At 40.8% G+C, this 11,671-nt stretch overlaps 1 protein-coding gene across 1 annotated transcript in view; it reads left to right on the top strand.

The window, feature by feature from the left end:
• The first annotated feature begins 371 nt into the window (after positions 1–371).
• The window catches only part of nid2 (nidogen 2), a 53,714-nt gene continuing 42,414 nt past the window's right edge, over positions 372–11,671 (top strand). The window contains exons 1-3 of the mRNA XM_011484430.3: positions 372–717; positions 2,714–2,899; positions 3,007–3,123. Of these exons, the coding sequence (XP_011482732.1) occupies positions 517–717; positions 2,714–2,899; positions 3,007–3,123 (504 nt within the window). The 5' untranslated portion in view covers positions 372–516. The remainder of the gene's footprint in view (positions 718–2,713; positions 2,900–3,006; positions 3,124–11,671) is intronic.

Here is an 11,671-nt window from a genome sequence, read left to right as displayed (position 1 = left end):
AAACTTTTTTGTTTCCAAAATAAAGGTTTTCAGATGCATTTCAGATTACTTTACAACACTAGGTGGCAGTAATACGCTCTTTATTTATTACAAGTGGCTTTTGTGGTTTGCTGCAACAAACTAAAGAAAAAAAACCCCAGTCTGTTTGAGTGGGGAAAAACAACAACACATGATCAGAAAAAATTGATAAATTCTAATTTTGATAGATAATTATTAATCAATATTTCTGACGGTGTTAAAATGTGTGGGTGTTCTTGGCAGTCTGAGAAACAGATACAGTTACATCCGGATTAAAAATGCACCATTTGTCCTTTCCTTAATCTGAGCCAGATGTTGACTCCAGCTGTCACTCCCTGACCAATCAGAAGAGGCCGGAGGTCCTCCCCCGCCCCCCCGCTGGCCCTCCGCGAAATAACAGGGGGCGAATTCTCCTACCGGCCCCCTCTTTCATTCTCCTTCCCTCTCCGAGCCTGACCGAGCCTTTTCCCCCCGCTCCTCGGTCCTCCCTGCCCCGCCATGGACAGAGGGTCGCTGCTGACCGTGAGTCTGCTGTGCTGGAGCTGCGGTGCGGTCACCGCCATCCGCCGGGCTGACCTCTTCCCCTTTGGGACCTCAAGCGGGGACTCTCTCCTGGCGGAAGGAGACGATGAGACGTCCAAAGTGCTGATCCTGCCAAAACCTTTTTACTTTTATAACTCCCAGTTCTCCCTGTTATACGTGAGTATAGATTTTTTTATTATAATTATTATTTGGAGTGTCATTTCTCAACAGGTGATGTCACTTAAGATAACGTGAAAGAAAGGTAAAAATGTGTTATTAAAAGTGTAATTAAACGCGTATTTAAACTGTATATATTATAGAAATGAATAAATATATTGTGAAAGTATAACATATTCATATAAACTTGAATCAAAGGAATAAATATTTAAATTTAAGTACTTTTTGCGTTAGCATTTAGCTTAAAAGAGTTTATTTGATTGTTTACAGATACTGACGTGTTAACAAAACTTTATATATATATATAAATACCGTATAAATACCATATATAAATGGCTTCAAATGCAACCTGCTACTAGCTAAATGCTAAAATGTTAATACATTTATTTTTTTTAAAGTAAATATTAGTTAAAATATTCAAAAAGTGTGACATTTTAAAAACTAAAATAGGTTCAAGTTGCCAAAAAACAAAAACATACTATGTCAGTTACCTCAAGTGTAAAAAAAAAAAGTGTATTATTAATAAAACCCTAAAAGGAAGCGTTTTTAAAAATAGGAGGAAGTCGAACGTTTCAAAAACCTCATAGCGCCTACATTCGGCTCTACTAAACTCTTTCAGAGTAAACTATCTCTATTTATATGATAATATATTACCTTTCGCACACTAAACAATAGATTTGTTTAAAAATATTAGCGAGTTCATTTTCCTATCCGGAAGTAAGACAACTCGATCTCTGAGGCACGTTCCATTTCATGACATCAACGTTGTGTTGGCCTCACGAAAAAAGAATGAATCCGAACTTTTTAAAAGATGGATGTGCATATTGTGCATGTAAAAAATAAAAAAGCGTTTAGCTGATCACCGCTCGCTCAGCTGAGAAAATGTGTGTTGGACTGGGGGCGGAGCTGGCAGTGAAGACTCTTCCTGGAAGGGGCTGTTCCTTACTTTGTGATGTCACAATGTGAGAACCCGCTTGTTTTCATGGATTGGGATGGGCAGCTCCTTAGAGAGCAGGTTTTTTTTGGTATAGATGATATAGGCACCTTAAGCTAAAATAAACCCTGTAAAATAATGCTAAACTATCATTACTGAGCATTTACATAAAAAGCACACTGAGCAATTAGCATTTCTGGCTAACAGTTGCAGCTAGCTTTCTAGGTTTCTCTTCTAATTTATTGTTCTTGAGTAATTTACAGTTTTTAATTAAAATTCCACTAATACTTTAAACAATATGGGACTGGAAACGTAAAATAAAAAATCTAAATCATTCAATATATTTCTTCCAAATTGCTTAATTCTTTTTCTATTACTTGAATTACATTACGTAAATGTCGTATTTTACTTGTAGTGGGATTTTTAAGTACATGGACAACTTTAGGGGCTTTCAGGTAAATTTATAAACTGAATATTAATAATGTTAAATGTGGCTGACCAAACGCATTCTATGGGGTCTTAAAGGAACAGGAACTGAAATGGAAAATGTTTCTTTTTTTATCTGTAAACCATGTCAAGTTTACTTGTACGTAGATAAAGCAGACATTTAAAACAGCAAATGAGATCCTGGAAAAAGGACATGATGCTGTTTATCAGTGGTTTAAAGATAAACCCCCTTGACTTGTGAGACATCCAGTGAAACAAAAAACTTATCATGCATTTTTAAGTCACTTTTAATGTTTGCATCGTTGAAATAGAGACTCGTCCACTTCAGTTTCTAATGAAAGCTGGCCGTGTCATTGCTTTATAACAGTCAGTTTGACTGTTCGCAACATCGAAGTCAAAAATTGCAGAAAAAGCTTTGAAATCCATGACATGTCGACTCATTTGAAAGCAGCTTGCATGGCCTGGATGGTGGGATTCTCTTCCTGTGGTTTATGAGGAGAATGAAAGGGTTCAGGTCCTGGTTTGTGAGGGCCATGAAGAGGCCGTAGTCGTTTATAGAGGGGGGGCTGTGAGTTCACTAAATGGTTTCTTACCAGCGTCCACCTGTCGCTCTAGGTGGCCACCAACGGAATCGTATCAGCCCAGGACCTGCCGATGGAAAAGCAGTACGTAGACGATGGTTTCCCCACGGATTTCCCTGTTGTGGCGCCGTTCCTGGCTGACATCGACACCAGCGGCGGGCGGGGGCAGATTTATTACCGGGTGACGGAAACTCCCAGCGTGCTCAACAGACTAACATGGGTATGATCAATTGGTTGAGTTGCATTGATCACCTTCTATGTTCTTTTTTTTTTGTTTTGTTTTTTCCTCTTCCCTGCGCTCACTTGTGTGTTCATCTCCTCATTCAGGAGGTTTCTCGCGGGTTCCCCGATGCCAAGTTTACCCCCACGCACGCCGTTGTTGCCACTTGGGAGAACGTCGCCGCGTACGAGGAGCCGTCGCGAAGCTCCGGGTCTTCAAACCGAGTAAGATCTCAGTCGAACCAGGAGCGATGGGGCTGCATTTCCTTCCATAAGAAGCCCACATTCTCCTGACCGCCATGTTTTGTCTTCTCGGGAGACACAAACCTTAAATTCCTGGAGCTTTACGCCTCCTGTTATTATCATCTTGGGGCAGGGGTTCCATTTGTAATCCCTCCTAATCTGCCTTTTGACCTCTCAGGGGGTCAAAAGTCATCTTTAAGTGTCATCAGCATGCCCCCCCCCCCTCTACCACAGAGTCCCCTTTTCTCTTGTTCAGACACAGGTAGACACCGGCATTCCTTGAGCACTCACGCGTTGACCATCCCTCCCCTTCTAACCCTGGAGACGAATCAAAGGCTCTGATATTTAATTAACCCAGTTACTCCCTTTTTTTTTGAAAAGGGGAACATCTCACCCTTTGGACCTGTAAGGGACACAGAAAATCACTACGGGGGGGGGGGGGGGGGGGGGGGCGGATGTGAGTCGTTTAGCTTTTAGCAACACCATAGGAGCTGTTTGTTTGGTTGCGTCCACAATCAAATGTTTAGTTCTGGAACAAAAGAAAGGAACTCCCACAGGGAAAAGAGGAGGCTTTAAAATAAGGAGTCATGAGGGGGTCCTCCTCTTAGCTCCACTTTTCATGTCATGTTGTAAAAGCGTTCCCACTGGTCTTTTATTCGGCATTATGTCATTTTTAGCCTAAATTGAAGAAGCCGTGTCACTTTCTAAGACATAGTTTCTGGAGGAGTTCATCCGAAATTGGCCTCTGACTTGTATTCCCGCCCCCACTTCCCGTCACCTATGCGTTGTAAGCACTCTCCCGCTAGCTTACAGAACCCCAACCTAATATTACAGGTGCAACAAAAATGGCAAGTAATATTAGAGAAATCCAGCCGTACAGTTTTCATCCAGATTCCAGCTCCGATGAGGAAAACAACAATGTCAACAGATCTATTTGTTTGCAAGCGGACGCATCAGAATTGAGCGCGGCAGCTCGCCCAGCGTATTTTCTACATCACAATGCAATGTTTTTCATCTGCATTGTTTTGTCTGCTCCTGATTCACAACGATTTGAATACAGAAATACTCAGAAATGTAAATCTGAGCTTAATTTTCTGAAGATGTGCTCTCCATCATCAGAAAAAAATTATTTTGATCTGAAAAATGTGAAAGAAATCTTGAAACTTTTTAAAAAGTGATAACGCACAGGGATAACGCACACCTAAAAAAGAAGTTCCGGTCACAAATATACGCCGTTTCAACTCTCCGTCCATATTCCGCTCCACCTTCATGTTGGTTGGAGTTACGGGGGGGGGAAACGAACCCACCACCCCAGCCGTCACTAAGAAAGAGGCGGAGTACATCCGGGACAGGTGTCCCCTCCATCACAGCGCCTCAAACCGCCACGCTCGGATGCCTCATATCGCCTCCAAGGAGGTCCCTCATTAATTACAGATCCGGAGTTTCACCCCCGGCTGCATGAAAGGCTTTGTTTAAGGCGGACTCTGAGAAAGCCTCCCAGAGGAAAGCTTGATGAGGTTATCGATCAAACAGTGCTTTGTAATTTTGGGTGCATGTGGGATGGGGGGATGAAGGGGGTGGTGGATTAACAGAAAAACAAAACACAAGGGGATCTTTCTCCCTGTGATTGTCCCAACCTTTCATCTTTACAGTTTTGATGATTTTTTTTTTCTTTTTCCATTGTTTGGCTTCGGTTTATCTCCTTCCAACGGAAAAAATTGACTTCAAGTTGAAAGTGAAAAGAAAATCACCATGCCAACCAGTGTCACCCTCCTGCAACAAAAAAGTTTTTAGTTCTGCTAAAAGGTGATTTTGTTGTTGTTGTTGTTGATAGCATCTTCCTTTGAGGAGATTAGGAAGAGTTGAAGGGGGTGGGGGGGTGGTATGTGTGTGAACCGCTTAACCTGAGGAAGAGATGGGATTTTGGGGGAAGGGGGAAGGATGCTACGGAATGGAGAGAAATAGCTGGAGTGCAGCTGAGCATGAGAGACGTTAACCAAAGTAGCAACGTTTAACGTTCAACTTGGAAAATGGAAACAAATAAAGTCATTACAACCAAAAAGTGCTTTGGTTCTCAGATTGCTATAGTCATTTGGGCGTGCTGCAAACACTTATACTACATGAAAGGAGGATGAGAAGATAACGGACTATGTGAGTCACAAACGTGTTGTGTACTCGTTTTATTTAGCGCACCCGAATCCTGCAGACTGCTCAGAAGGCTTGCTAGCGCTATTAGTGATAAGTGTGCGCTCCATGCATGCGGCCTAGCTATTGGAAATGAGTTGGGAAATTAGACAACCAAAGTGTAGAATGTGTGTCCATCCTATGGAGGGCTCACACATCACTTGTGCACACCGTGTATTCAGCTTTATACCATGGTTCAGGTGAATTCTCGATTCTGATTGGCTGCTGGGTGTGCATAGAAAAGTGATATACCACAGAATGACCGCACGGGGAAAAAAGGAGTTCCGGCCACATAGCTTAAATGTTTTGTTTCACTGCGTCGGCTTCTTTAAAACAACCTTTTGCTTCATCATTTGGACAAAAACAAGCGGTAAGAGGTGAACTTTCAAGTCTTGACTGCAGCGGTGGTGCGGCGCGTTGTCACGGCGCCCCACCACGTAACAAATAGTCCGCTTTTCATGAAAAAAGCAATCCAAATCGGAAAAGAACACGAATTAAGGACTAAATACTAGTTAATATTTCTTTCTTTTGTAAGTGACCATGGAATAAGTAAGGGTTAATGGCCTTCGAAGTGTGCATTGTGACTTTTTAACGCACTTCCACTTCACGTCGGACACTCCAGGCTTCCACAGCGTGCGTTAAAAAGTGATAATGCACACTTCGTCGGCCATTAACCCTTACTTATTCCATGGTCTGGGTGAATTCTCGATTCCGATTGGCTGCTGGGTGTGCTTCGCGTCGGGTGTTAATTTCTGATAATGCAAACTTCGTCGGCCATCAACCCTTACTTAACGCATTGTCGTTGAGTAAAAAACATGTCACTCAAAAACATGTGCAGCAATGCATGAAGCACGAGTTTTGAACGCGGAAGCCCAAAACGCGCATAAAGGTGCGTTTACATAGACTTCTCATTGATAGTGGTCGCTTGAACGCGCGTTTCTGAGCCCGGTGTGAAAGTAGTATTAGTCCTTTTGTGTTCACGCTGTTGCTAAACCACACCAGGGTTCATTTGCAGGTGTCTGTGGTGAGATTTTGGGCAACAGTAGAGCTCAGGTGAACTTTCACTACTTTGTAAGCAAAGCTAAATGACCAAGGAAATGAGGTTTGGTGCAGTCCAAACAACCCAGTGTGAAACCCTCTTCAGTCTGAAGAGTTTATTTGTTATTTTGTTGCTACTTAAGAACAGCTATAAATGTTAATAGTTTAATCCGAATTTTTGGGGGCAAACCTTTTTTTTTGTGTCTCAGGCTTGGTTGTGTTACTCAAAATAAGAAGTCATAAGAACATTTTACCTGAAATAAAGGAGGCTTACTTCATAAAATGATCAAAGGCTTTAGAATAAAAAAAAAAAAACACACTTTTCCAAAAATACCAGAGCTCGGTTGTTTCTTGATGTGTGTACAAAAAGTCATGCTTGAGTTGAACTGTGCGAGCTCGTAGGAGGTGTTGTTATGATTAGCATTATTTGTTGCTTTTGAGCCCCTCCAGCTCTCTCTCCTCAGAGACTCTTCATTTTTATGGCTCTTCTGTCCTCCTTCTACAGATTCGTGAGCAGACAGCCGAGCTCCACTGCACAGAATTCCCACTAACACGACTTCAAGGAGATTTTGGATCATGGCATGAATAGTGTCAGCTTTTACCCCATAACGTACTTGAGATGCTTGCAGGAAGCTGTCAGAAAGCTTTTTGGAAAGCTGTTCATGACCTGCAAATCTAAAGCAAAGACGGCGCTACTAAATCAAAGTGAGACATAAACTGAAAATCTGACCTAAAAATGCACACAAAGTTAAAGCAGTGAAACTCTACACAGGGCTCCCCTGACTGAAAGTTTTGGCAGTGGTCATGTGATTAAAGCAAATCTGTCGAGTCCGTCGGCCGAACTGCAGTCTGCTTGCAGCTGTGCTTACAGACCAGCCACCTTTACGCATTTTACCCAGAAAGCTCCAGAATTGAGTTTTACCTTCCAAACAATGGAGAACTTAAACCGTTTTAGTGTTTTCTTTAAAACCCCTTTTCCAAATTCTCCCTTTAACCAGCAGTTTGCAGTCGGGTGATGGTGTCACTTAACCCACAAACAAACATTTGTTGTCTCCAGGCACAATAAACGTCGGCATCTGGTCAGAGTAAAGAAAAATAAGGGGTGACCGAGTGCCTGCAGGGGGTTTACGGCCTCGGCTCCACTAAAAGAAACCTTTTGGCTGCGGTGAGTCGGCTAAAAAATATCCCGCCTATCAGTAGTAAACAAACAAACATAAACGTGAGGTTCACAATTGTTGGGAGGAAGTGGTCTCCTTATGTTTCTCAATATTTCTGCAGTTTTTGTGGCCAATTTAAGCCAAACACTAGGAATACTTGGAGCAAATCATCTGGCTTTTCAGGGATAAAGAAAGTTATTTAACTAAAATGTAGCTTTATTGATTGCTACTATGCTAACAGTTCTAAGGATTTGATTGGCAGGTGGATCAATCAAAACAAGAACTTCTCCATTTACATATAAAATAAAAGAATGATTAAGAAACTTTGCTACAGTTGCAAATATAAAACCTGTTTAAAAGAAATGTAAAAAGAAATGGGAACAAGGCTGCGTTTACCAATTCTGTAAATGTTCATTTTTCATGTGTTTTCAAACGAGATTAAAGATGAAATGGTAACAGCAAGGCTGACAGGTGGACCGATGAGATGTAGGAGACATTGACTCAGTCTGTTCACACACAAAGCTGTTTTTTATTTTAGTTTAAAAACAAAATTTGAGGGTTTTCCTTGTAACAGTTATTGCCAAATCATGACAAGAAGTTAGCCGTCAAATGTGTTCCATAAATCTAAATGACATTTAAACTGATATTTTGGTTCAGATTAATGGTCCAGGGAGGATTGGAGACAGATAAAGGTAGAATCGAGACCTCTAAAGATTCCTGGGCACTCTAGTTCCAAGGGTTCTTTTAAAGCGTGCAGATTGTTTATTATTGAAATACAGTTTTAAAAACGTCCCCCTAATTAAAACAACATAGAACCATGCAAATGTTAGCCTAGAGCGCACTAGGTTAACTCCTCAGCACCAAATGGGATATTCCCAAAAAATGTAAAATACAAAATCCCAAACGAATAGCGCATATTTGAGTGTGCATGGGCTTTTTAATATGGACTTTCAGGTGATTCACAAAAACTTTTTTTTTTTTTTTTTTTATTCCCACGGCACACCTGACCGTATCTCACGGCACACTAGCGTGAAAAGCACTGAGCTAAGGTACCAGTAAATATTAAGTTTTACTTTTTACAAAAACAGCTGCATTTAAATAAGCTAAATTGACACAACAGAGAGCAGAGAGGACTGGTGCACTTCTAGAAACGAATAAAGCCGTCTACGGCTCTCTCTTGAACACGACGGGAGATGAACGGCACGCGCCAAAGCCGGGCCTTATTTCTTGATGGCACCTTCAGGTTATTACAGAAAACCCCTAGACAATATAAATATTATTGATTGATTTATTTAATTTTCTCAGCATCAAACAGTTCAGTTGGTCAAAATGTTTCTAGTTTAAATAACGACTGACAGATTTTTTTATTTCAGGCACTTTAAGCTTCTTTTCTGTTTTAGGCTATAACAGGGTTTCTGTGGCAAAATAAAATTAATGTGTTAAAAGCGGATTTATATTGCTTTTTATATTGCGAGTGTGTATGTGGGGGGATAAGGTGTGGGGGGGGGGGCATTTTCTTTTTCCTAGGGGAGGCCTTACAAAAAATAATTGAGAAGCACTGCCTCAACCTCTTCTCCATTCTTTAAAAAAAAGAAGAAGGTGTTTGTTTAGAATAATCCGCAACAAAGCAGGAAACAAACACCTCCTCATCCCTTTTGCCTACAAACTTAAATATATAGGAAAGCAGAGCCCCCCCCCCCCCCGGTCACTAATTACAAAGAGTCTGGAAACTACAAAGTCCTCCTCGCCCACAAACAACAAGATAGCTGGAAGATGTTGATGTAAACAATTAGGAACAGAGCCACATATGCTCGGACGGGATGAGTATAGGTTGAGGAACGTCTGTGTTTGCCTGCGGCCCGAGGCTCCGTGGAGCAGTGTCTGGTTTGGGAGTTGTACCGTCATGGGGAAAGATGTTCAGACACAGGCAGACAGACCGAGATGTCAACATCTGGATTGGGGGGGGGCTGTGAGGTTTGGGAAGGTTTACATTGATATTAGAATCCATCTACTTGTAGATGTTTGGAAAACATCAACAAACGGCTGCAAAAAAGTAATTTAAAAAAAAGGGGGGGGGGGACTAGGATCCACACTGACCAAAGCAGATGCTGTTAACCCAAAAGAGGAGAGAGGAGGAAGAGGAGGAGGTGCAGGAAGGAATGAAGGAGGTGTGAAGTTCAAACATGAGGACCGAGTGTTGCAGTAACTGAAGTGTGCAGGAGATGACTTCACCTCTACGATGCACATGTTACCCAACAAGTTTCAATGGTTTTACCACCAAGAAATGAAGAACAAAAAGAACAAATTAAAAGGAAAAAAAAACCTGAAATATTTTCATGTGCAGGGATGATTAAACAGCTTTAACTGTTAAGCTCCTTTCACACAGAAAGGCAGTGCATTTCTTTGCAGCTTTGTCAGCAAAAAAACAATACAAAACGTAAGAACACAAACAACCAAAATGTACTTTTGAGTTGGCGTGTCAAGTAAAAATGTTTTCCTATTTAAAATTCTCGAAGTATATAAAAATTGTGTTTTTAACGGGTTCTTGTAACATTTTTTCTCATGATGGAAGACTTATGTTAAGAAAATTAAAAGATTAAAATTGCATTTCTGAGGATGCCAACAGCGCCGCCCACAACTCAGAGGGGAATTTCTGATGATGTACGTCCTAGAAACCATTTTTTGATTTTGGCTAAAAACAGCATAATAATAATTAAAAAGACCACTGGAAAAGCTTTGAAAATAGATCAAAAGATTCTCGATGTGGGACTTAAAGGTAGTCTTACTAAAACAATGAAGCATTTTCAATCGGCAATTACTTGGAGAAGGAAATATCTATTCCACCTCTAACCGTGGAGAACACAAAACCAATTTATTTCTGGGCTTTTAAAGTTAATTTGACAATTTTTATTTTTGTCTGTTAATTTCAGGTAGCAGCAATTAACAGTAGCTAAAAAATAAGTTTTGACCTTGTGGGTTCTTCAGGGTTAAGATTTTGCCTTTTGTAAGCATTCATCATTTCTGTTTTTACTCATTATGTCAAATAGTTTATGTTAAAAACGTTTTTTAATAGAAGGGTGAGCAAATATTTGTAATTTGGTTAAATTGGATCAAATCAAATCCTGTATTTTAGGAAAGCTGCTCCGTCAATCTGCAACTATATATGCTTTGGTTCTGACCCAAAGTTCTTCCAGATAACAGTTTTTCTTCCAAAGAAGAATATTTGGAAACATTTTGACCTCAGCCCATGAAGTAATTTAGAAGCAGTAATTTAAAGTCAGTTGTCTTGAACTGGTGTGAGGACTGGACATTGGAGATATGACAGTATGTCAGTTTGTCTGAAACACTTTTTCTTTTCTAAATAAACCTACATCTCAGTCGGATGAAGCCTGGTAGCCTGGTAGAAGCCTGGTAGAGGTTAGTTTTTGGTTTTAACAAATACTTGAAAATAGGAATTCTAACAACAATCCAACAATAAATCCACGTGTAACAACCTAAACTTGGAAATTACCATGTCATTTGATCAAATCCAAGCAGAGACGTGCACAGGATTTTAGAGGGGCATTGTCACAAGAACGGGCAGACGGCTGCATCCAAATGCAGCTAAAATGGGGCGATAACAGGCATGAGATCATCAGAGACCGGGTAGTCAGGATCCAGGCGAGAGTCAGGGCAGGCAAACACAGGGTCAGGAGCCATGAGATACACAAACAGTACTTTGCACTGAGCTTCACTCACTGCAGTGCTTAAGTATGCTGTGGTTGATGGAATGAATGAAAGTCAGGTGTGCGGCATCCAGGAAGTGTGTGCTGGGGCTGCTTGAGTTCTGACTTCTGACAGGCAGGGGCTCAAAGTCAGAGAAGGTCAGAAAAAACACATTTTTTGTTTTCGTTTAAACAATAAGGAAATCAAGTAAATCTTTAGTAATAGATAACTACTCAGTTATGATACCTGTGTAGGGAAAAGCGATACAATTGTCATTATTTTTTAAATGTAAACAAACTATTGTTAACATGAGTTTGTTCACTTTATCATAGATTTGGAAGACATCAAAGCAATAAAACACTGGAGGCTGCTTATTTATTGTACAAATGATCAAAAACATTTATTGACCTGACAGTGTTGCTGTGAGGATTCTACGGTTCAGTTTT

This window comes from Oryzias latipes, chromosome 2, assembly GCF_002234675.1.
Source record: "Oryzias latipes chromosome 2, ASM223467v1".
Classification (NCBI taxonomy): domain Eukaryota; kingdom Metazoa; phylum Chordata; class Actinopteri; order Beloniformes; family Adrianichthyidae; genus Oryzias; species Oryzias latipes.
This window is presented reverse-complemented; position numbering and strand designations above follow the sequence as displayed.